The sequence below is a fragment of the Phoca vitulina genome, unplaced genomic scaffold (assembly GCF_004348235.1).
Source record: "Phoca vitulina isolate PV1807 unplaced genomic scaffold, GSC_HSeal_1.0 scaffold126, whole genome shotgun sequence".
NCBI lineage: Eukaryota > Metazoa > Chordata > Mammalia > Carnivora > Phocidae > Phoca > Phoca vitulina.
This window is the reverse complement of record NW_022589829.1, coordinates 123,947-149,865: the sequence shown is the minus strand read 5'-3', so window position 1 is coordinate 149,865 and position 25,919 is coordinate 123,947. Positions and strand designations below refer to the sequence as shown.

Sequence of the window (25,919 nt, the reverse complement as noted above, 5' to 3'; positions counted from 1 at the left end):
CAGCACAGACATCCTGATGGCCAAGTGAATCATACAGCCTTCAAACAATTCTTCACTGAATCACCTCCCACAAACATCCTCTGAGGAAGGGAGGCAGTAAGTCTGTTACATCTGCAGGTCACTGGGCAGAGCAGCTGAGAGACTGCAGGACGAGCTGAGGAAGGCTCCCATGCTCCTGGAACACTGAGTTACTGGCATCCACACAGATGGCTCTGTGGTCCGGTGAGCTGGAGCTCGGCATCTCTGGGCCACCTGGAGGAGTGGTCCAGGGTCAGAGCAGCCTGCCCATACCACCTCCCTCCCCATCGGTCCAGCGCTGTTCCAGGGATGCCATCTGAATCTATGTCTGAAGTCTGAGAAGTGGTTGTTCCCACCACATACTTAACCGCATCAAGAACACACAAGGCAAGCTGAAGTAACTGAGATCCAATGTGCTGGTTTGGGACAGCCTGCCGGACCTGCTATGATCACACACTGACTTCTAGACCCAGATGCCAGGACCAACGTCTGGTCACGACCAGCCTAGGGAGGATGTAAGCTGATGCCATCATCAGATTCTTGCACTGACTTTGTATCAATGTACTTTATATCCAGAGTTCATCATTCCAGAATGTACGACTCTAGAAGTTCACAAGCCTCTTGTGGGAGCTGGTAACCAGCAGGAGTGAGGTTTTAAAGGATTCCTCTCTCCAAAGTTAGAACACTTAATTCCTTTCCATTATGTTTTCTAAAAGAAAATACCCCAAGGGGCACCTGAGTGGCTCAGTCGTTAAGCGTCTGCCTTCGGCTCAGGTCATGATCCCAGGGTCCTGAGATCGAGCCCCGCATCGGGCTCCCTGCTCCGCAGGAAGCCTGCTTCTCCCTCTCCCACTCCCCCTGCTTGTGTTCCCTCTCTCACTGTGTCTCTGTCAAATAAATAAAATCTTTAAAAAAATAAAATACCCCAAGCATAAAACAGTGACCCTTTGTTGAGTTCAGAAGGAAAAAAGTACAGTACACTTTATTTTTGATGTAAAGAAGCCGTATTTACATAATACATTCATATCTGTAGATCTGTTACAGCTCTCTGTAGAAAACCATTCCATTAAAACAGCAACATGTGATCTGGATTCAATCTTTAAAGTATTACGCCAACTTAAAATATTCTTATCAGGACTCCAATGTAATTTCACAGCTCATCCACAGAGGGAAACTCTGAAGGGAAGCAGGAATGAAGAGTGGGTGATGGGACGAGAACAACACACCTCTTCCACACCAGCAAGCCTCCACGGATGGTTGGTCGGTCCCCGCCACACATCAGCTGGCACCACAGATGGTGGAGGGAGCGGCGCTGGGTGCCCTCTCCATGCTCCCGGCCGCTGTCTGAGAGCCTGGCGGGCTCGGGGAAACATTCTCCTGGGCCTTCCGAAAGTCACCTGCCACCCAGGCTGTGACTCCAGAGGCTGAGGACTAAGGACTCCTCTTCCCACCATCTCAACCAGGTCAGCAGATGGTTATGATCAGCCCCGCAGTGTCCTTATTCCTCTGAGAAAGCCAGAGTCGACCTTGACAAAGGCACAAGCTAAAATGGTCTCCCTTCTCGGATCTGGTTGGTGATTTTCTCATCCCGGAGCTCCTCTTTCTCCTTCTCCCGTTCTTTGTTCCAGTCCTTAAGGCCCTCTGGAAGTGAAGTGTCCTCATCCAAGCTGCCAGTGCCTTCTACAAATTCTTCATAGGTAGACTTTTCCGCAAATGGCCTGGGGCCCAAAAGTTCAACCATATCATTCTTATCTAACACTTCTTTTTCTAATAATAGAAGAGCAACCTGAAATATGAACAATTTCCATTAAACACAATTTCTTAGCAAAGTCTTTGCAAAGCTAATGATTTTTTTATTTATAGCTAACCCCACTCCAAAATAGGATTTAAGACCACTGAAAAGATATAGACAAGGTCCCAGGATTTTAGAGTAAAATAAACAAAATATTGGAAAAAACAAATGTCCACCAGTAAGGGAGGGGCTAAATACATTTGGATACATTCACACAATGAACAATTATGCACCTGTAATGAAGAATCTGTTATATATACATCTTGGAGAAACATATTCAGTGAGAAAAGCAAGATGCACACCCTTTATGGTATGCTACATTTGCCTTTAAAAAGAGAGGAATATAAATCTTTTTATGTGCTTACATGTACATAAAGAAGTTCTGGAAGGATACATTACAAACTTAGAAAAGTGGCTGGGAGGGCAAGCTGGGGGAAAGGGGAGAAAGAGGTAAGCAAGAAATTTTAAAAAAGTTAGTTGAAAAAATAAAGACAAGGGCAGAGATACAAAAGGAAGCCAGGAAGGTTTATACGAAAACATGTATCTTGAAGTTCTAGTCATTTCTATGCTTGAACCACAAATTTGACAGTACACATCTTTTTTTTTTTTTTTTTTTTAAAGATTTTTTTATTTATTTACTTGAGAGAGAGAATGAGAGAGAGAGAGAGAGCACATGAAAGGAGGGAGGGTCAGAGGGAGAAGCAGACTCCCTGCTGAGCAGGGAGCCCGATGTGGGACTCGATCCAGGGACTCCAGGATCATGACCTGAGCCGAAGGCAGTCGCTTAACCAACTGAGCCACCCAGGCGCCCTGACAGTACACATCTTAACAGGACACTGGGAAAGCTGACCAACTATGTGTATGGAGGTGAGTGAGGGTGTCAGGGTGGAGCAGGACAATGGCTATTAGAGCATCTGACCATTACAAAGACAGCAAAGCGGGTTAAAATATCAACTGATCTCATAAAATAGATTTAGTTTCTAAGGTAACTCCCTACTTAGAAATTTGACTTATCTGCGCTTTTACACTAGAAACCCTGTTTTTAAAGATACCAAAAAATAAATCAATTTTATTCTGTTTTATCAGTTTATGGAATACTGCAAATATGCACAAAAGCAGAAAATGGATAACGAATCCCCATGCAGCCACTATTGACAGTCCTCAACTTAGAGCCGTTTTTGTCTCATCTACTCCCTAGATTACTCTGAAGAAAATCCCAGCTGTCATATTTTATCCATATATATTTTTGTCTCTAAGAGATAAAAACTCTTAAAAACATAACCAGGTTGTCTTCTTAGACCACCATTAACTCTCAATTTGTCTATTTACACATTGTGCATAACCACTTACATTGCAATAATACATTTTATTTAACCCAATATATCAAATGCAGTATCATTTTTCACAAAGATTTATTTATTTTAGAGAGTGAGAAGGGGGGGCAGAGAGAGAGGAGAGAGAGAATCTCAAGCAGACTGAGCTGAGTGCAGAGCTCAACGTGGGGCCCGATCTCATGACCCTGCGATCATGACCTGAGCTGAAATTAAGAGTCGGACACTCAACTGACTGAACCACCCAGGTGCCCCCAAACACAGTATCGTTCTAACATGTAATGATATAAACAATTACTGAGATATTTACCTTCCTTTTTTCATAGCAAGCCTTTAAAACCCAGTGTGCTCAGAGCACACTTCACTTGGGACTAACCACATTCAACAGCACAGGCTTGGTCGGAGGTTAACGGGAAGGGCTCTGCAGACAGGACATGGGGTCCAAATCCTGGTCTTGCTGCTTACCAACTGTATGACCTTAAGCAAAGTTACTTAACCTCTCCCTGTACTAGTTTCTTCTTTTGTAAAATGGGATGATAGTGTTTCCACCTCCTAAGGCTGCAGGGAGCTTTAGAGAAGTTCATGCATCTTAAGCGGTACCCGGTACACCGGGTGGATGATAGGTGGATGCTAGCCACTTACTCTTATTCTCCTAAAGCTTAGCCCTTATGTATTATCCTGTCCAGCAGAGGAGTCAACTGAGGCCCAGAATTTGGAGGACACTAGTCCTAGCAGGAAAATCTCCAGCCACCTCTCCTCTTGATGGCTCCCCATCTCCTGGCTGGCTCAACATTACTCTTTACAGATTTAATTTTCTCAAATGGGCCAAACAGTACTTCCGGACTCCGCAGTGTTTCCAGATCCTCACTCCGCTGAATCCATTTCCCTTTCCCACACATGTCTTTGTTACCACTGTCAGTACATGCACTGTACGTTCAGAAGGCTAGATAACTGGGTCCAACTCCCTGGACCTGTTTGGCATCTATGGTGTGCACATGGAAGCTTCCTCTTGAATCCATGAATGCACACTGTCCTCCTGCAGCTAGGGGTCTCGAGTGAGCTCCTCCACGGTCCTCCATGGCTCAGGTCCTTCTTTTCTACATCTGGCTATGGGGGGACCACCAACAGATCCTATCTCCAGCCTGGACTTGCTGTCCACATTTCATTCACAAATGCCCACTGCTCGTGTCCTCTTGGGTTTAAGACTGATCCCCACCCTCTGTGTTTGCCACCAGGAGTCATCATCTCAAGGGCTTTCTTCTCGTTCACTCCGTGCATTTAACCAATAAATCTCAGTTTTTTTCAGATCTGCCTTTGCCCTACTTCCAGTGCTAGCCCCAGCACTGTGTCCAACTGAGTGACCCGCACCAGCCCCTGAGCCAGTCTCTGCCACTCCCTGGGCTGCCACACTCCCGCAAATGATGAACTTCTTCATTTCAACACTCTTTAAGGACTCCTTGCTATAAAACAAAGGGCTGGATCAGATCATTTTGAAGGTCACTCTTATTTCTAAAACTGTGTTTCTAAACTTCCTAGCTAGCTTTTGAGAACCTGGGTACTGTAGCTCCCTCCCCCCAACTATCTGCTCAACCCTGCCCTGCTCCCCACACACCTCCTGCTCACCAGGCCTCCACACCACCCTCTGCTCCCCCCTCAACTTGTTCACTGTAACGTGACTACCCTTCTACATAAAATCTAAGTTCTATCTTCTATACGAAGCCTTCGCTGACCACTCTGATCTTCCTTTCTCAGAGCTCCTGTGTGTGGGGCACCAACTCTCTCCGCCTGCACTGGGCACTTTCGTGAAAAGACATCACAGATGCTTCTGGATTGCCTTACTGACGGAACAGCACATCTTGGAATATTCTTTTATCTGTGTCAATCCCTCCTAAAAGGCTTTCTCATTTGTGCTCTAGGAGTGTGGAATGTTCAAAGAACAAAAAATTCTAATTTTGGTTGCATGGATTCAGAATAATTGAGTTTAATGGATGCAAGAAATCCACCGAATTCAGAAGGAAACCCTCCCTTTGGTAGGTGCTATCATATGAAGTAGGACAGAAAACACAGAGCATGTTTATTCGCAAAGCTCATAATTAAGCCAAAGGTAATTTTCATGTGCCAATTTCACGTGGGCTAGCTTTTATTTGCACTTTCATCACTACCTGTTTATGCCAGAGGTGAAAGACAACGGTAAATCCCTGTCAGTCCGCTGTGTTCCTTACTGAGGAGTACGGGTAAAACACACGGAAGGGGGGAGGGATGCCTCAGTTGCATATTTTGTGGTTATTCGCAGATTCCATGAATCCTGCACTCACACTGCTAACAGCCCCAAGAGCCAGGACTGTGTCCTACTGTTGCTCACTACTGCACTCCCACCCCCTCAGAGACAGAGCAGACACAGAATCAGAATGAGTTAGCCTGCTACAGGAAATGCTCAAGTCTATAAACTAACCCAGTCAATCCATCACTTTAACCTTTCTTTTTTTTTTTTGGCAAAACCATGTAGAGAATTATTCATACGACTAGCACCTACCTTCTCCACATCAGCTTTCTTCTCTGTGAGGAGAGCCACTGTCCTTTTATAAGCATCATTAATAAGTATTCGTACTTCGTCATCTATCAGTCTTGCGGTGGCTTCGCTGTAAGGCTTCTCTAAAACCATATCACCCTGACGTGGGAGATCAAAGGAGATTTGCCCAACCTTTTCATTCATGCCAAACTGAACAATCTGGAAAAGAATACATGATTAGTAGTGGGCATCGGTTTTGCTGACAGGCTGACTTAAAAAATGGCAGTAAGTCTTTATAATGGCATTAACTCCACACATTTCATTGTACTACCACTCTTTAACCTGGCAAAATCTACATGGCAGCCTTGGGTTGGCTGAATGGACAAGGGTGTTCTATGTAGACAGTGCAGCAATACTCAATTAGGGACACAAGACAAGAAGCCCATGGACAACATCTATGAGACCCGCAAGATACTTCTCCCTGCGCGAAGGGAAGCAGAGAAGCAAGAAGGATCTGACAGACCCAAGAGGATAAAACCCATGCCCTCCAGGCTCTTCCTGGAAAGGGCAGTGTGCCAACCTAGAAGGGAGTTTGCATTTTCCTGTTCCCTCAAGCCATGGGGTCTGCCCCTCAAGTCTTTCTTAAAGACTTTTTTTTTTTTTTTTTTAAGGGGCACCTGGGTGGCTCAGTCCGTTGAGCGTCTGCCTTCGGCTCAGGTCATGATCTCAGGGTCCTGGGATCGAGCCCCGCATCAGGCTCCCTGCTCAGCGGCCAGTCTGCTTCTCCCTCACCCTCTGCCCCCCCCACCACTCATGCTCTCTCGCTCGCTCCCTCAAATAAATAAAATATTTAAAATAAAAATAAATAAATAAAAATAAACAAGTAAGTAAAAAAGACTGGAAAAGGTGACAGACCAGAAGAAGAGGTGACATACGGGTTATAGGAGTTTCCAGAGAAAGTCATTTATATGAAGTTCTGAGACAGCAAAACTCTATTGTTTGGGGATGTATGTACCAGGGATAAACAAGGAAAATGTGGGTATGACAGTAACAAGTCAGGAGAGTGGCTGGTCCGTCAGGAAGGGAGGGGACCAAGAAGGGATGCTCTTAGGGACAGCCCAGAGTACAAGCAGTGTTGCACTGTGGGATCACAGAGGCTTCTAACAGAACTTTAAACTCTGCATACCCACTTTATAGACTCTTAGTAATATAGGTATCCCCTGCCTTTCATCTTGTGTCACTTTGCTTTTATGAAAGACCTACAGCAGTACGTGCTTGCGCTAACCGAAAAGAAACTGAAAGAGGACTTTTTTTTATGAAAAGAGGTGAGAAGAGCACTCCGCATGTGTTCTGCAGCAAGCTGGTACAGAGGCAGCCCACCCCCCGGGCAGTGAGCGGCACTGCAGCCTCCATTACAAGATGTGTCCCAAGGTAAAGCAGTCTACCAGACGTCAGTTTTGGGGTCTGGGAACTTTCAGAAATTTTCCCATATCAATTAACAGTAAGTGCTTCTTTGCTTTGAGCCATTTCAGCTTCCAAACGGTTTCACAGGACTGCTCGACTTTCAGATAGCAGGAGAAATCTGTAAACTTTATTTTTTTTATTTCTTAAAAGATTTTATTTATTTGACAGAAACACACAGCGAGAAAGGGAACACAAGCAGGGGGAGCGAGAGAGGGAGAAGCAGGCTTCCCGCTGAGCAGAGAGCTCGATGCGGGGCTCAATCCCAGGACCCTGAGATCGTGACCTGAGCCGAAGGCAGACGCTTAACCGACTGAGCCACCCAGGTGCCCCGAAATCTGTAAACTTTAAATATACTACCAAAAAAAAAAAGTTCCTTTTAGGAATTACTTCTTGCCTGAAAAGTCTAAGCCAGTCAAACACAACACAACAATAGCCAGTCTGCTGCTTCAGGGCCAACCACAAACGCCCATTTCTGGTGCAAATGTGAGAGAGCAAGGAAGAAACCCTCCATTTCATACACTCACTTGAGCATAGGCACTCTGAGTTACTTTCCTCAAGTCGTCTTGAGCGCCGGTTGTAATTCTCCCGAAGAAGATTTCTTCCGACACCCGGCCACCCAGGGTCATGCACATCCTATCCAAGAGCTGCTCTTTGGTGTACAGGTATTGTTCTTTGGGTAAATACTGAGCATAACCTAGTCCTTTGCCCCGCGGGATGATGGAGACCTGGCAAGCAGAAAACATACAACATGTTGAGTATCCCGCCACCAAATGTTGACCATGAGGTTTACCTATATAAGCTCGCCGCCGAAACATAAGCATAGCAGCTGGGCAACCCGTCAGCCTTGGCAAGATGAGGTCTAGCAGTTGACTGTTCAGAGGGAGTATTTTCTCTTAGAATAACTTCACCTTAGAGTTCTAGAAAGTATTTCTTGTCTTTTTGTGATACACACTTGAAATTATTTAATCTTGACGAAAGGACAGCTGGTGAGTGAGGACTCCTTCTGGCAGCTCAAACGTGGCCTAGTTGCCATTCAACTTCACAGAGTCCCAGCCACATCCTCCTCTACAGGACGAAGGGGAAGGCAGACCTAGATGCTCAGCAGCCTTCATTTTCTTTCCTAGTGCTTTTTGCAATGGAGTAAATTCCTTAAATTTTTAAAAAATCAACTTTATTGAGGGATAGTTTATATTCAGTAAATACACCACGTTAAGTGTACAAGTCCAGTGAGTTTTGACAAACACAACCTCCTACCACAACAGAGACAGAAAATCTTTTCTTCGTCCTGCAAAGTTCTTTTGTATCCCTTTCTGGTCAGTCTTACCTACCCGCCCCCCCAACCCCCTTCACTCCAGCCCCAGCTGGAGATATGTGACCAATCCATAGGGACTTAGTCACAATTTCTGGAACTGCATATAAATGGAATCATACAGTATGTACTTTATTTTGTTTGGTTTCTTTCACTGTTTCTGAGATTCGCCCACACTGCTATGTGTATTAATAGTTCATTCATTTTTACTGCTGGGTAGCATTCCATTGTATAAACATACCAAACATCCACTTCATTCTTGAGGGACATCAGGATTGTCTCCAGTTTACTGCTATTATGAATCAAGCAGTAAAAGTCTTTGTATGGACATATTTTTATTTCTCTTGGGTGATTATGTAAGAGTGAGACTGTTTGGTTGTATGGAAGCATTTGTTTACCTTTATAAGAAACTACCAAACTGTTCTTCAAAATGGTTATACCATTTCACATTCCCATCATCAATGGATGGGAGCCCCAGCTAGACTGACATTCACCAACACTCAGGACTGACTTTTTAATTTCAACCATTCCAGTGGGTATGTGGTGGTATTTCATTGTAGCTTAATTTGCACTTTCTGATGACTAATGAAATTGAGTATCTTCATGTGCTTAATGTCCATTTGTATACCTTCAGATCTTTTGCCCATGATTTCACTGGGTTGCTTATTTTTGAGTTTTAAGAGTTTTTTTTAACGTATTCTAGATTCAAGTCCTTTGTCATACATATACTGCAAGATTTTTCAAAATATGTGGCTTGCTTTTCATTTTCTTAACAGTGTCTTTCAAAGACAAAACATTTTCAATTTTGATGAGATCCCATTTATCAACTTTTTCTTCTGTGGTTCATCCTTTTTGCGTACTAAGACATTTTTGCCTATCTAAGGTTACAAAGATTTTGACCTATGTTTTCCTCTAAAAGTTTATTGTGTTTTAGCTTTTACAGTCTATTTCAAATTAATTTTTTACATATGATCTGAGAGTTAAGGTTGGCTTTTTTCCCCCGTGACACTGAGTTGCCAGAATCATTTGCTGGTAAGACAATCTTCCCCACCTTGAATTACTTTGGCACCTCTGCTGAAAATCAATTAATCAGTTATGTGTGAGGGTCTATTTCTGGGCTCCATTCCATCCCACTGATCTGTTTAGTCCCTTCTGCAATACTAGTCTTCATTACTTAGCTATATACAAGGTATTAAAGTTGGCAGTGTAACCCCTTCAAACTTCACTGTTTTGGCTATTCTAGTTCACCTGATTTCCATATAAATTTTAGATCTGCTTATCAATTTCTACAGAACAAGTCGGCTATGTTTACCACAGAGACTGCACTGAAACTATACATGAATCTGGGGAGAACGATGATCATAACATTGCAGGGACACGGTATATCTCGCTCTTTTTTTTTTCTTTAAAGATTTTATTTATTTGTTTGAGAGAGAGACAGAGAGTTAGAGCACGAGAGCAGGGTGAGGGGCAGAGGGAGAAGTAGACTCGCCACTGAGCAGGGAGCCCGATGCGGGACTCCGAGCCGAAGGCAGACACTTAACCGACTGAGCCACCCAGGGGTCCCTGTATCTCTATTTTTATTTAGGTCTTGTTTCGTTCAGTGTACAGATCCTACAAGTACTTCAATAAATGTACCCCTACATGTTTCGTGTTTTTGGATGCTGTTGTAAATGAAATTGAATTTTTAATATTTTATTTTCTAATTGTTCATTGCTAATTTACAGAAATACAACTGATTTTTGTATATGGATCCTGAATTCTGTAACCTTGCTAATTTCACCTACTGGTTCTAGTGGCTTCTCTATAGATTATCTAGGGTGGTTTTTTATTTATTTATTTATTTTCTAAACTCTACCCCAACGCGGGGCCTGAACTCATGACCCCAAGATCAACAAGAGTGGTACCCTCTACCGACTGAGCCAGCCAGGCACCCCTATCTAGGATGTTTTCTGCACACTTTATGTTACCTTTTCTGTGGTTCCCTTGCTTCAGGGGCTCCCCCTCCATTTCCAGTGGTCCCCTGACATTGCAAATCAGATTGCGGCTTCCTGTGGTTCGTGCTGCACCAGTATGGGGACTGCACTCAGTTGAAAAAGCAAAAATTTACCAATCTCACTTGATGCACCCATCTTTCAGGAGATTTCCCTTTGGTCTCTTTCTTTTTTGCCAGGCTCTCTGGGGTCTTCCTGTGCAGGCATAGTTTAGTGGTCAGCCAGGGAGCCGAGGAGTTTCTACTTGGACTTGGGTCTCATTCCTCTGTAGCTTTCTTGCTTCCAGGATTTTCCTGTTAAATTTCCAATATTCTTCAAATCCCAAATTCTTTCCTCTGCCACCTCAATATGATAGACCAGCCTTTTCCATCACTGTGGCCATAGAAAAAACCCTCAGGCAAGGAAGCCACGAACTCCCAATTCTAACCCATTGCAGCTACTCCTTTTCAAAAGGAAATTCTCCAGCTTTGGTCTGCTTTGGACACTGTTCGGTCCCTTTAAATAGCAGTTTTCTTTCTAAACTTTGTAACTTCTTTGCAGGAGGGTTTGCATAACCTCTTCATCCCACCATCATTACCACACTTCTTGACCAAATTTTATATACCTGTCCTTTGTGGGAATGCAATTTTCTTCTTAAGTAATTGCTCACAGGATCAGTTGGCTTGCCTACTGTTCAACACAAACTGCTTTACCTTTAAAAGTGGGTCTGCATGTTCCAGATACCACCCGGCAACTGCATGACCTGCTTCATGGTAAGCCACAGTCTTTTTCTCCTCGGGCTGCAGAACCTGGGTTTTTTTCTCTAAGCCTGACAAAATAATAACAAGTTAAAATCAAAATCACTGCCTCAGTGGCACCGACATAAAAAGACAGTTATACAATCTATACACGCCTCATCTAAAAGGTGACTTAGAGACTAAGCTGCCTATAATTTGGAAATTCCCAACCACGGTCAGACTAAAAGTAAAGGACCAACTCCAAAATATACCCAGCTACTTGCAAAATGCATTCATTACCCCCAGGTCCACTAACTCTCTAACTCTCCCACTCTTTTGAGCCATATATCTTGTTCTGGGAAAGAGAAATACAAAATAAAATTCAGCACTTAGGTCAATTTAAAACATAAAATTCAGAAAAGACAAAGAGGTGTGGAATGATCTCCTTTTTAATCCAGGTACTTGGAATTCTCAAGCACTGGGTAAACAACATGCATGAAACTGCCTGCTGTCTGTTCCTGATGGAAAGCATACGAGAGAGGAGAACCGAGCTGTTTGAAGATCTGAAAATACCTCGCCAGCGAGTTGGCTAGGCCAGTGCTACAGCACCCGGCACACTAATCAACTGGCCCAGGGGGTTCCAAGAGCTAGCAGCAGGGTAGACCTGAGAAAATAAACCCAAGAGACGCCCCTGTGTTGGGCCCATGTGTTGACTACACAGCTGGGGGACTCCTAGTCCAAGTACGAGTCTTCTCTGGCCTGGATCAAGGTGGATACTAAACCTCCTCTGCCCCTTTGTACCACAGAAACAAACTACATAGTTTGTACTAACACAAATCGTCACACTGTGACAAATTGTTGTGTTCAAGGTAACCCATCTGAGAGAATTTCTCAAATGATAACATATTAATGAGTCTGAAAGATTAAAAAAAAAAAAAAAGAGTTATGTTCCCAATGACATAACCCAAGACAGTAACAGAGCTGGAAGGGTGGAGATTTACGGCGGGTGAGTTACTAAGAAGAGTTGAGCAGTTCTTGCTTATATGAGAAAACAAGAATCCTGCCCCCCTCCCCCCCGCTTGATCCCTGAAGTTTTCAGTTTCCCAGTATGCTTACTACAAACCAACTGCTCCTGGCTGGTTTATAGTAGCTGAGCTGTGAGCAGGTGAGTGTCTGTGTACCTCAGAGCGAGGACCCCTCCTGGATGTGCCACCCTGATGTCTTTCACACTGAGCACTGACTGTTGCCCCACCTAAAAGGCACAGACATGCAGCTTTCAGCTGCCCCTACAGTGAATTGCTTTAATCCCACTTACAACTCTATCATCTTAGATTTTTTCCTCTCAGTAACAAACTTCTAGAATAAGTAGTCTGTTATTCGTTCAACAGTTACTGATGTAGCACCTAATCCAGGTTAAACACATTGCTATACTAGCCTCTAGCATCACTTGATCCTGCTGACGAGTGCTTTATAAACGTGTCTTTGCCCTTATCCTCCATCTCTGGTAACCTCCTGGGTTTCCTTTAGTGGCATCTATTCCTTGTCTTACTCGCTGATGCACCTTGTGGGCCTGTGGCGACTCCGCTGGCTCACTCTCCTCCCCTCTGCTACCACTGCAGGCGGTGTTTACCCTGTGGGCCCGACCCCCGGAGCCCTCTCACCCACCTCCACACCACAGGAACCACAGCCTGTGGCACGTGGTGCTGCAGAGTTCCACGTGGATAGCTCGCCCCGTCTCAAATTCTGCCCAGCCAGCTGCTTCTTGAAGCACCCTGTTCTTCCCAAGGCCTGTAAGGCTGTCCGTTTTTGTTTTTGCCTATTACCACTGGGACTACTTAAGCTAAAATCCACTATCTCACATTAATGACTACAAAGTTCTCTGCCTTCTGATGCTTCCGTCTTCTTCAGTGTCAGATTCCTTTTATTAAAATATCACTGATTATCATGCTACTCGATGACTCAAGAAAAATCCCACATTAGTTCAATACTGGCCACAGGACAACAGTTTAAAAAGCCCTTGAGCTTAACATTCAAGGCTTTCTAAAATCTAGACTTAAGCAATTATTTCCAGCTTTGCCTTACTTCCCAAAGGAACTTGAATCTGACCGGTTTACTTTCCCTCCCTGAAACACAGGGTGTTAACACTGCTACCAAGCACCTTCTGTTCCTGCCACTCTGACACCAACCTCCTCTTTCAGTTGAGCCCGGTTTAAATCCCGCCTCTTCTGTAGAGCCCTGCCTGACCACAGCGCCCTTCCCTTCTTTGAATGCCCAAGTTCTGGAACTTCTAGTTATCTTTTTATGGGTGTTAATTATAAGCTCCCTGGAAAACATGTTATATATTTCCCCATCCGTGCTTGTGGGGTGAGCATTTCCTGGCTAACCAGGTGTTACAGCTGTTTATCCATCACCTCTACCTAGCAGAGAGCACATTTAATTCATGCAATACAATTTCTGGAAACAGGAAGGTTGTGAGCATTTTCAAAACACTGGACTGGTATAATTCAGGGCAAGACACCTTGCTGCTTGCTGCCCATGTGAGTGAGGCGTGGTGTGGGATGCTGTCTGTCTCAGACTCACCCAAATCAACAGCATCCATCTCCACAAGACTGTGGCTGAGGGGGGTGGGGGCGCCCTCACAGCACTGAGGGAACACAGCAGGTGCATGGCAACCCCAGGCTGGGTAGATGGACTTTTCTTTGCTTCTACATCTTGCCAAAACAGAGAAACCCATGGCCTCAAACTCATTTTATCAACCTTTCGACTTGAGTTACATTCAGTTTGCTTACCACCAATCACTCGCTCAATAGCTTGTTCGAAGTGTTTCTGATTTATGGAATCTGAAAGGTGTCTCGCAGCAATGAGAGCCGCTTCATTACAGACATTAGCAACATCAGCTCCTACAAAATCAATGTACAAAACAGCTTACCCACCAAATATACTTGAACTGATTAGCCACACATTATGGATGACCATATCCACAGTCAGTTTCTCAACCAGCAGTAGACTGAATAAGGGTTTAGCATAATATAATTCAGTTTGATTCATGTTAACCCTAAGCTGTTCTAGCATTCAGTAGCAACCTGGTACAATCCTGGCCCTTTGAACTAAGATGCAAGTATTATTAGTAGTAAGGAGATAATTATGGGCAGCTACCTTTACAGGCAATATAGTTCATGTAACAGTGAACTAAGACAGTCTTTAAAAATGCCCATTAATTAACTTAGTTCTATGAGCTCTGTTGGGAGAGTGACTAATGCGGATATTAGGCAACATGCTGAAATATAATGAAAAACATAAGCATTAAAATAACTCAGTGCATTCGGTTAAATAACCAAAGTTAAATATGTGAAGCTTGCCAAATGCTTTCTAGATCCATAAGTCTTTTTTTTTTTTTTTTAAGATTTATTTATTTATTTAGCTGAGAGAGAGAGAGAGAGAGAGCACAACTGGGAGTCGGGGGGGGTAGGCTGAAGAGGGAAAAGCAGACTCTCCACTGAGCAGGGAGCCCGACGTGGGGCTGGATCCCAGGACCCCAGGATCATGACCTGAGCCGAAGGCAGATGCTTAACCGACTGAGCCACCCAGGCACCCCATAAGTCTCTTTAAAATCACTTTTCAGATAAAGTATATGGTAACTCAATAAACACTGAAATGTGATAAATTCCAAAGTTTAAAGATAAAAAACAAGTAAAGTTAGGACCCTGGGACATTTAAGATGCCTATCTTCTTCTAACCATACACTTATGTATAGAATTCCTTTTTAAGAAAGGCTCACATTTTACATTTAAAAACTCTTGGAATAAGCATATGCAAAGATGCTCAACATCATTAGTCATTAGAGAAATGAAAATCAAAACCATGAGATACCACCAGGGTGGCTACAATCACAAAGACAAGCGATGACAAGCATTGGCAAGAATGTGGAAAACTGGAACCCGCATACACTGCTGGCGAGAACGTCAAATGGCGCAGCCACTTTGGAAAATCACTTTTTCAGAAAGTGATTCAGCAGCACTACTCCTAGGTATATAACCAGAGAAATGAAACGTATGTCCACACGAAAATCTATACACAGACGTTCATAGCAGCATTATCTCTAATAGCCAAAAGATGGAAACTACCCAAATGATGGATAAAGATGTGGTCTATCCACACAATGGAACATTATCCAGCCGGAAAAAGGAATAAAGTGCTGACACATTCTGCAACATGGGTGAACTCTGAAACCACTATGTTAAGTGAAAGAAGCCAGGCAGAAAAGATCACACGTTACGTAATTCTTTTTATATGAAATGTCCAGAATAGGAAAACCTACAGAAACAGAAAGTAGGTGAGGGGCTGCCCAGGGCTAGGGGTGGAGGGAGTGGCTGCTAATGGATTCTTCTGGGGTGATGAAAATGATCTAAAATTAGACTACAGTAGTTACAGTGTAACCCTGTAAATATACTGAAAACCACTGAATCGTACACTTGTACAATTCACAGATGAATTTTATGGTATTTGAATTTTGTCTCAATAGAGTTGTTTTAAAAAAACCTCAAGAGGCACCTGGGTGGCTCAGTTGGTTGAGTGCCCAACTCTTGATTTCAGCTCAGGTCGTGATCTCAGGGCAATGAGATCCAGCCCCATGGCAGGTTCTGTGTTCTTTGGGGAGCCTGCCTGAGATTCTCTCTTCCCTCTGCCTGCCCCCTGCCTGCTCAACCAAGGGCTTATGTGCACTCTCTCTCAAACAAATAAATGAACCTTAACAAAACAAAACAACTAAAACCCACATACAAATAACCGAGAGGCAGGAGGAAAAGGGTAGGGTATATATAAAGGTTCAACATGAATTAGTAATTGTTCCTGAAGCTAGGTGATGCATGCAAAGGGGTTCATTATACTATTTTCTTAACTTCTGCAGATGTGTGAAATTTCCTACAATACAAAGGTAAAAATATACACTGAAGAGGCCCCAAGGTGAGAGGTAAAAGTAAACTGGTACCTGGCAAATGTCACTGACCTAAAGGACTTCTAACAGAGAGAGCAGGCTCTGTTCCACTCACCTGAAAACCCTGGAGTCAAGGATGCAAGTTTTCTTGCCAGTTTCTCCTTTTCCAGGGCACTGTCCAGTTTTAGTGGTCTGAGATGAACTTTGAAAATAGAAGCTCTTCCTTTTATGTCAGGTGGTCCTTGAGAAATTATTTTTAAGAGGGGAAAAAAAAAAATCACAGTGAAACAGTTACATCTCTGCTCAAAAGAACTGGGCTGAACCCAATGAAGATCATCTCACCAATAAAGATTTGCCTATCAAAGCGCCCTGGCCGCATCAGTGCTGGATCTAGAATATCTGGTCGATTGGTGCCTGCCAAGATGACGACGTTTGTTGTTGTGTTAAAACCTAAAGAGACAATAACAAAAATGCAAGACTTAAAGCTTTAATAAAGCATTTTTTTTTTTAAGATTTTTTTTTTTTTTGACAGAGAGAGAGAGAGACCGTGAGAGAGGGAACACAAGCACGGGGAGTGCGAGAGGGAGAAGCAGGCTTCCTGCTGAGCAGGGAGCCCAGATGCGGGGCTCGATCCCAGGACCGTGGGATCATGACCTGAACCGAAGGCAGGCACTTAACGACTGAGCCACTCAGGCGTCCCCCGTAAAGCATCATTTATCTTTTTTTTTTTTTTTTAAAGATTTTATTTATTTTTCAACAGAGAGAGAGACAGTGAGAGAGGGAACACAAGCAGGGGCAGTGGGAGAGGGAGAAGCAGGCTTCCTGCTGATCAGGGAGCCCGATGCGGGACTTGATCCCAGGACCCTGAGATCATGACCTGAGCCGAAGGCAGACGCTCAACGACTGAGCCACCCAGGAGCCCAAGCATCATTTTTCTAAACACAAATACCAGAGATTTTAATTTATGTAACTATAAATTGAGAATATGTTGCCCATTTTTTAAATGTCTAAAAAAAATTTTTTAAAGACTTATTTATTTGAGAGAGAGAGCACGCATGAAAGAGTGAGAGTGCATGAGTGGGGGGAGGGACGGAAGGAGAGGGAGAAGCAGACTCCCCACTGAGCAGGGAGCCCAGGGTGGGGCTTGATCTTAGGACCCCGGGACCATGACCCGAGCCGAAGGCAGACGCTTAACCGACTGAGCCACCCAGGTGCCTTCATTTTTAAAATGTTCTAAAACCAGTGAGATTAGAGGAGCCTGGGTGGCTCAGTCGGTTGAGCGTCAGACTCTTGATTTCAGCTCAGGTCATGATCTCAGGGTCCTGGGATGGAGCCCCAGGTTGGACTCTGCGCTCAGTGCAAAGTCTGCTTGAGATTCTCTCCCTCTGTCCCCTCCTCCAGCTCAAGCTTGCTGGCTCTCTCTCACAAATAAATAAAATCTTTAAACAAATAAAAATAAAATCAATGAGATTAAATTTGCAAACAATGTGTCTAACCTCCCTGGGTCACAGGACAACCCACTGAATATTTGATGACAAGTATCAAACTCCACGTCCAACCTCTTAGCCAGGCTCAGCTTGCTGGGTGCTACTTGCCACTTCTCAAATGTCAGTGCCTTGGCTATAGAGCCTTCCCCCTCAGGACCCTGGCCCCAGAAGAGCTGTGGTACTGGGACCCCACAAAGATGGCTCTACATGGACTGACCAGCACAGAGGGAGGGAAGAGCTCTACCTTCTTAATGTGGATATAGGCAGACCTCGCTTTACTGCTCTCTGCTTTACTGCACTTCATACATACTGTGTTTTTTACAAATTGAAGGTTTGTGGCAACCCTATGTTGAGCAAACCTATCAGTGCCATTTTTCCAACAGCATTTGCTCACTTTGTGTCTCTATCACATTTTGGTGCAATACTTCAACATTTTCATTATTATTACAATACTTTATTTCATTATAATTACAATACCTCAACATTTTCACTATCATTATTATTTAAAAGATTTATTTGAGAGAGAGCGAGAGAGAGAGCACAAGCCAGGGGGAGAGGCAAACTCCCTGCTGAGCAGGGAGCCCTATGCGGGGTTCGAACCCAGGACCTGAAATCATGACCTGAGCTGAAGACACATGCTTAACTGACTGAGCCACCCAGGCACCCCCTTAGTTGTTATTTTTTTAAAGATTTTATTTATTTATTTGAGAGAGAGGGAATGTGAGAGAGACCATGCATAGGCGGGGGGGGGGGGCGGCGGGGAGGAGCAGAGGGAGAAGCAGACTTGGGGCTCGAACCCAGGAGCTGAAGGCAGACATTTAACCAACTGAGCCACCCAGGCAACCCCATTTTCTTTTTTTTTTTTTATTTATTTATTTTTTTATTTATTTATTTGACAGAGAGAGAATGAGAGAGAAAGCACATGAGAGGGGGGAGGGTCAGAGGGAGAAGCAGACTCCCCGCCAAGCAGGGAGCCCGATGCGGGACTCGATCCAGGGACTCCAGGATCATGACCTGAGCCGAAGGCAGTCGCTTAACCAACTGAGCCACCCAGGCGCCCAACCCCATTTTCATTACTGTATTTGTTGTGGTGACCTGTGATCAGTAATCTTTAATGTTATTATAGTGTTCGTTTTAGGGCACCACAAACTGCACCCATATAAGTGAACTTAATTGATAAATACTATGTGTGTTCTGACTGCTCCAGCGACCGAGCGTTCCCTGTCTCTCTCCCTCTCCTTGGGCATCCCTATTCCCTGAGACACGATATTGACATTAGGCCAATTAACAGCCCTACAGGGGCCTCTAAGTGTTCAAGTGAAAGAAAGAGTCGCATGTCTCTCACTTTAAATCAAAAGCTAGAAATGATTAAGCTCAGTAAGGAAGGCACATTGGAAACTGAGATAAGACTGTAGACTGAAAGCTAGGCCTCTTGTGCTAAGCAGTTAGCCAAGGAGTGAATGCAAAGGGAGAAAGTTCCTGAAGAAAATTAAAATGCTACTCCAGTGGATACATAATAAGAAAGCAAAACAGCCTTACTACTGATACAGAGAAAGTTTGAGTGGTCTGGATAGAAGATCAAACCAGCAACAACGTTCCCTTGAGCCAAAGCCTAATCCAGAGCCAGGCCCTAAGTCTCTTCAATTCTGTGAAGGCTGAGAGAGGTGAGGAAGCTGCAGAAGCAAAGTTGGAAGCTGCCACAGGGTGGTTCCAGAGGTTTAAGTAAAGAAGCTGACATAAAAGTGCAAGATGAGAAGCAAGTGCTGATGATGAGAAGCAAGCTGCAGCAAGTGATCCAGAAGGTCTAGCTGAGATAGTTCAGAGTGGCTACACTAAACACCTTCTGATGTAGATAAAACCGCCTTGTACTGGAAGAAGATGTCATCTAAGACTTTCATAGCTAGAGAGGAGAAGTCAATGCCTCCCTACAAAGCTTCAAAGGACAGGCTGACTCTCTCGTTCGTTGCTAATGCAGCTGGTGACTTTAAATTGAAGCCAGTGCTCATTTACCATTCTGAAAATTCTAAAGAATTATGCTAAATCTGCCTGTTCTCTAGAAATGGAACAACAAAGCCTGATGACAGCATATCTTTTTACAACATGGTTTACTGACTATTTTAAGCCCAGGGTTGAGATAGCTGCTCAGAAAAATATTCCCTTCCCAATATTACTGCTCACAGACAATGCCCTGGCCACCCAAGAGCTCTGATGAAGACGCTGAGATTAACGCTGTTTCGTGCCTGCAAACATAACAGCCATTCTATAGTGCGTGCATCAAGGAGTAATTCGGACTTTTAAGTCTTATTTTTTAAGAAATACATTTCGCAGGGCTGTAGCTGCCATAGATAGTAGGAAGGACTCCCCATGAAGAACATTTGTGATGCATGGGAAGAGGTCAAAATACCAACATTGCCAGGCGTTTGGAAGAAGTTGATTCCAACCCTCATGGATGAGTCTGAGGGGATCAGGACTTCAGTGGAGGTGGTAATGTGGTAGAACAGCAAGAGAACCAGTATTAGAAGTGGAGCCTGAAGAGGTGACTAAATGGCTGTGATCTCATGATCAAACCCTCATGGATGAGGAGCTGCTTATGGATGAGCAAAGGAAGTGGTTTCTTGAGATGGAATCTATTCCTGGGAAAGTTGCTGTGAAGACTGTTGAAATTACAGTAAAGTAGGGCACCTGGCTGGCTCAGTTGGTGGAGCATGTGGCTCCTAATACTGGGGTTATGAGTTCGAGCCCCACGATGGGAGCAGAGATTACTGAAAAATAAGATCTTTAGAAAAAAGGGGGGGGAGGGGGCGCCTGGATGCCTTCAGCTCAGGTCATGATCCCAGGGTCCTGGGATCAAGTCCGTGTGGGCCTCACCACTCCACAGGGAGTCTGCTTCTCCCTCTGCCTCTCCTCCTGCCCCACTTGTACTTTCTCTCTCAAATTTTTAAAAATTGCCACAGCCACCTGGCCTTCAGCAGCCACCACCCTAATCAGTCAGCAGCTGTCAACACTGAGGCAAGACCCTCCACCAGCAAAAAGATTACAAATCACTGCAAGTTCAGATGATCGTCAGCATTTTTCAGCTATAAAGCATTGTTTAATTAAAGTATATACATTTTTTAAAGACACATACTGCACTTACTAGACTACAATATAGTGTAAACATAACTTTTATATGCCCTGGGAAATCAAAACATTCATTTAACTCGCTTTATTATGATATTCACTTTACAGCGGTGGTCTGGAATGGAAGGCTCAGTATCTCCAAGGAGTGCCCGTACAATGCCCAGCTCAGTCACATAAAGCAGTTCAATACTCAGCACTGTACTACCCTCTCTGAGCACACGACAGCATCCATGTATCTTACAGCAAGCAGCATTCTTAGATGCTACAAACTGGCTTTCCTAATAAAAGAAAAAGCTGACTAATGTGGAAAGATTGCTACTCTCTTAGTAGGAGTATTCAAAATCTGCCAAATTCACACTTGGTTGTGTATGGGTTTTCCTGATGCTTCAGAATGATAAATGGTTTTAAGAATGAGACTTGGGGCACCTGGGTGGCTCAGTTGGGTTAAGCGTCTGACTCTTGATTTCGGCTCAGGTCATTCAGGGTTGTGAGATCAAGCCCCGTGTCGGGCTCCCTGCTCAGCAGGGAGTCTGCTTGAGACTGTCTCTCTCTCTCTCCATCTCCCTGTCCTTCCCCCAACTTTGTGCTCATGCGCTAAAATAAATAAATCTTTAAAAAAAAAAAAAAAAAAAGAGGGGCGCTGGGCTGGTTCAGTCGGTTAAGCATCTGACTCTTGGTTTCCACTCAGGTCATGAGCTCAGGGTCGTGAGATTGCACTCCATGTTGGGCTCTGTGCTCAGCTCAGAGTCTGCTTGAGATTTTCTCTGCCCCTCCCCCTGCTCTCTCTCTCTCAAATAGATAAAATCTTAAAAAAAAAAAAAGAAAAAAAGAATGAGACTATAATTCTTTTGTGGATCATTTCCCCAATTTTTCCCTTATTCAATACCAGGTAAAAACACCACCTTAACACCAATATTAAGTTATGGCAGGCTGCTAAGTAAGAATATTTTGCTATTCTCTGTACTGGTACAGAAGAGCCTTGAAAAAGGGCTGTTTTAGAGAACGCTTTTTAAAAATTTATACTCTCAGCATAAGGATTCTCACTTTAGAATATGGAAAACAATTAGAAAGTGTAGTTTAAAATATGAAAAGACCTTCAAGATGGCAGTGGCTGGGTGGCTGAATGGCAGAGAGAGGTGAAGGCCCCTACGAGGTAGAAGAGGCCGAGAATCGTCCCCTCCCCACTTCTCGCAGTCCCAGGGGCCCAGTAGAAGTGTTGTTTTTTTAATGAACAAGTAAACCATACAAGTTGTCAACATGGGATGGAGATCTACATCATCCACCAAGAGTGGAAAATTTATGAACCCCACAGACCAAGCCCGAAGAGAGAGTTAAAGAACAAAAAACTGCATGATGGTACGAGCTGCAGTTTTGAAGATGAAGGATCCCAAAGAGATTATTCAGGACATGGAGAAACTGGCTGAAATGGGGTTTAGCCCAGCGCAGCAACCACAGTTAAATGCGAAGGTGCTAAAAGACAAGTGTAAAAAGCTGCGTGAGACCTGTGAACTTACTATTCTACGACTCTACGAAAACGAGAATCCAGATATTTACAAGAATTGAGAAAGCTGGAAGCAGAGTATGAGTAGAAGAGGGCTCAACTTAGCCAATATTCTGACGCTGTCCAGAATGCTCAGCCTGTGGAAGCGGAGAGTATTCCCCACCAGGGACGCCACAGGCTCCTTCCAACATCTAGATCCGGGACATTCCACTTCCTGGTGCCCAGCCACCCTCCATCCTTAAAAAGACCTCAGCCTATGGGTCTCCAACACAGGCAGTTTCTATACTTCCTCTTCTTGGACATGGTGTGCCACGTTTGCCCCCTGGCAGAAAACCTCCTTGTCCCCCCCCAGTCTACCACCTCCTCAAGTCTTGCAAATGTATGCCGTAAAGGGGGCTCTGCCCTAGAGCTTCCCCCTTGTAGGCAGGATGAAGAGATGTTATATAGCCCGGAATGCTCAACGGGCTCCTGATGATGATGTTTCCAGCACAAGTGAAGATGATTACATCAAGATAAGCATGATGACCATACTGATGACAGTGACACTGACAGATCAGATGCAGAGAGTGAAGGGGGTGAATTCGTGCACCATGATGATCACGAGAGAGACAATAAGGAAGAAAAGAAGTCAGGTCTGAGTGTAAGATTTACAGATATGCCTGGAAAATCAAGGAAGAAAAAGAACATGAAGGAGCTGACTCCCTCTTCAAGCCATGATGCTTCGAATGGCAGGTCAGGAAATCCCTGAGGAGGGACGAGAAGTAGAAGAATTTTCAGAGGATGATGACAAAGAGGATTCTGATGATTCTGAAGCAGAAAAGCAATCACAAAAATGGCAGAAAGAGGAATCTCTTTCTGATGGCACATCTACTGCTTCTTCACAGCAGCATCTCCCCCCGCCCCCCCAGTCTGTTCTTCTTTCTCAGATCCAAGCACCTCCCACACCAGGACCACCTCCAGGAGCTCCTACATTCCTGAGACCACCTGGAATGCTGGGACTGCGAGGACCTTCACCTTGACTTCTGCCTGAAGGCCCACCACCAGACCAACACCCTGGCCCTCCCCCAGGTCCACCTCCAGGTCGGCCTCCTGGCCCTCCTCCTCCTCGGGGACCCTCACCAAGGCTACCTCCCCCTGCACCTCCGGGTATCCCTCCACCTCGTACCGGCAGAAGTGCCCACCTTTGGTGCCTCCACCTTGACCTGCCCCACTTTTTCCCACCAGCTCCCTTGCTGACCCCAGGGGGTGTTAAGTTCTCCACCTGACGATTCAGCGACCCAAGGCGGATGATACAAGCACAGCCCCCACTGAGAAGAAAGCCATGACAACCATCAGTGCCAAGCCATAGGTCACTAATCCCAAGGCAGAGATTACTCGATTCATGCCCACTGCGTTGAGGGTACATCGGGAGGATAAAGGGGCCACTGCTGCTCCCCAAAGAAAGTCAGAGGATGATTCTGCTGTGCCTCTAGCCAAAGCAGCTCCCAAATCTGGTCCATCTGTTCCCGTCTAAGTGCAGACTAAGGATGATGTTTCTGAAGCTTTCACGAAGGGATGGAAGAGATCCTGCAACAGTTTTTAATGCCACAGCAGGTTTCTGTTCGCCTCAGTGGTTCATGGGGAAAGAGGCTTTTACTAAATTTAGTGAAGGAGCGGCTTTCACTGTCAAGGTATTTTTAAATTTCAGTTCAAGGAATATCCTAAAGTTTAAGCCTTGTTCAGAATTTATTGCATCTAAGAGAGGATTACTTCATTCAGAATAGACTGGTTATTGAAGCAGTGCTAACATCCATTCCCTTTCATACCACCATTTTCACCCCCTTTGTTCCCCCTTCTCCAATTCTTTGGAAACTTGTGATCGGGGGTGGGGGGATCTTTGTTATTTATTTGTTTTGATTCTCTTCTTGTGTACAGTGGGCACTGGAGTAGAGATTTCTGAAAAAAAAAACAGTTTATTTTACCCCATCTTGCCTTTTGTGTTTGAGTTATTTTAGTATTTTCTTGCAAGTATTTTTGCAATCCATTAGTGAAATGGATCACAATGTCATTTACTAATACAAAGTAAGATATGTGGGAAAAAAATGTACAATCCTTTGATTAAAATTATTTCCCACTGACCTAAACTTTGAGTGTTTCATGGACTAAATGTTCTACACCAAGAAAAAAAATAAAATACAAAAGACTTGAATATTCACCATCCATTTCCACAAGCAGCTGATTGAGTGTATTCTCCTGCTCACTCTGTCCCCCAAAGTTGCCTCTTCCTCTTTTCCTTCCCACGGCATCTATTTCGTCAATGAAGAGAATGCAGGGGGCGTTCTTGCGAGCAAGGGCAAATAAGTCTCGGACCTGGATAAAAGTATATACATTAGAGTCACTTGACAAGTGAATATTATTTCCCTCCTACTAAAATAAGCATCATGCTTCCATCCAACAGGAAATCTTTTTGTTACATACTGTACTGTACAGCACATATTTAAAATGTTATAAGCAAGGAGGTGGCAAATGAAGTTGGTGGGTAACTGATTTAAGGTGAGCAAACATTATTTCTGTAATATCATAAGACTAACAATATCTGCTATTTTTTTATAGCAACTTATTAATGCTACACATTTTTGCCCTATAAAAAGATAACACTGTAGAACTGTAAACTTTATATTCAGTTTAGAAGTTCAAACTACTCTGGGGTTTGCATTTCATGCCCAAGGCAGCTGTTAACAAGCAGACACTTACTAAGAGATGTAGGCAGCACATACACACACAGCAAAGGCAGTGACTTACCCACGCCCCCCCAGTGATCACCCCAGAGCATATGACAGACAGTGCCCTGCCTTCAGCCCTGCTGCTACAGGAGGCCCCCATACCTATATTCTGTCCTACCAAACATGTCCCCTCAGGCCACTAGTTCAGGTGGGTTGAAGGACTGGCCGTCCCCATACCTCGCCACCAGCGAAGAGTTCAGAGTCTCACACTAAGAGATCCAGAAACAATCTCTTATGACTCACATCCCTCTTCACCTCACTCACCAAAGTCCAAGTCTCCCTGTCACCTTTCCTGCCTGGACTTCCAGGTTTTCATTGCTATACTTCTCTGAACACATCCTCTAGGGTAACTCATGTCCCTTCAGGGTCTCCCCCTCTGAACTCTAGATCTGTGATCAACGGACACCCACCCTCTCACACTCTTCCCTAAACACCTCCTTCACCCTCTTGCCTGAACTCAAATTTGTCTGTCCCTGCAAAGCTCTCAACTAGAAGGGGTTTTTGTCTTTCCCTCAGGGCCCATGGGAGTTGAAGTCTATCTCACATGCCATGACTACTGCCAAAATAATTCTGCTGAAAAACCCCTGCTCGTGGAGGCTCTCATCGTGGGGCAGACACATCACCCTCCTTGTTGCAGTACTCCTTGGGCCTGATTTCCCACTCTTCCACCCCACCCCCACTGGACACTATTTTCTCAGTGGTTCCTGGTCGGTCGGTCCCCTGAAGCACCTATTTCAATCACCTTCTGTTCCGCTCTGCCAAGGTTTCCCTACATAACCAGCTTCCCAGTCTACTCTGACCCCCTCCTATCGATCTGGCCTGCTCATGGGCTCAAGCCTCTCTGACAGCTGGCTCCTCTTAGGTCTCCACCCCATTAGATTCACTGCTTTCCCACGACCCACAGCCCCTCTCCTGTCTTCAGTCACCCCCACTGCTCCCGCCCATATTAGATTCCACAGTCCAACGTCATTAACTCCTTCAGA

At 44.5% G+C, this 25,919-nt stretch overlaps 1 protein-coding gene and 1 pseudogene across 2 annotated transcripts in view; one reads left to right on the top strand and one right to left on the bottom strand.

The window, feature by feature from the left end:
- Positions 1–1,003: 1,003 nt before the first annotated feature.
- Positions 1,004–25,919, bottom strand: part of AFG3L2 (AFG3 like matrix AAA peptidase subunit 2) — a 44,208-nt gene continuing 19,292 nt past the window's right edge. For both annotated transcript variants that reach the window (XM_032399042.1, XM_032399043.1), the window contains 8 exons: positions 24,370–24,523; positions 16,409–16,516; positions 16,182–16,307; positions 13,923–14,033; positions 11,110–11,225; positions 7,639–7,839; positions 5,675–5,869; positions 1,004–1,804 (listed from right to left, as the gene is read on the bottom strand). In XM_032399042.1, the coding sequence (XP_032254933.1) occupies positions 1,562–1,804; positions 5,675–5,869; positions 7,639–7,839; positions 11,110–11,225; positions 13,923–14,033; positions 16,182–16,307; positions 16,409–16,516; positions 24,370–24,523 (1,254 nt within the window). In that variant the 3' untranslated portion in view covers positions 1,004–1,561. The remainder of the gene's footprint in view (positions 1,805–5,674; positions 5,870–7,638; positions 7,840–11,109; positions 11,226–13,922; positions 14,034–16,181; positions 16,308–16,408; positions 16,517–24,369; positions 24,524–25,919) is intronic.
- LOC116628735 lies at positions 21,454–24,361 on the top strand (annotated as a pseudogene).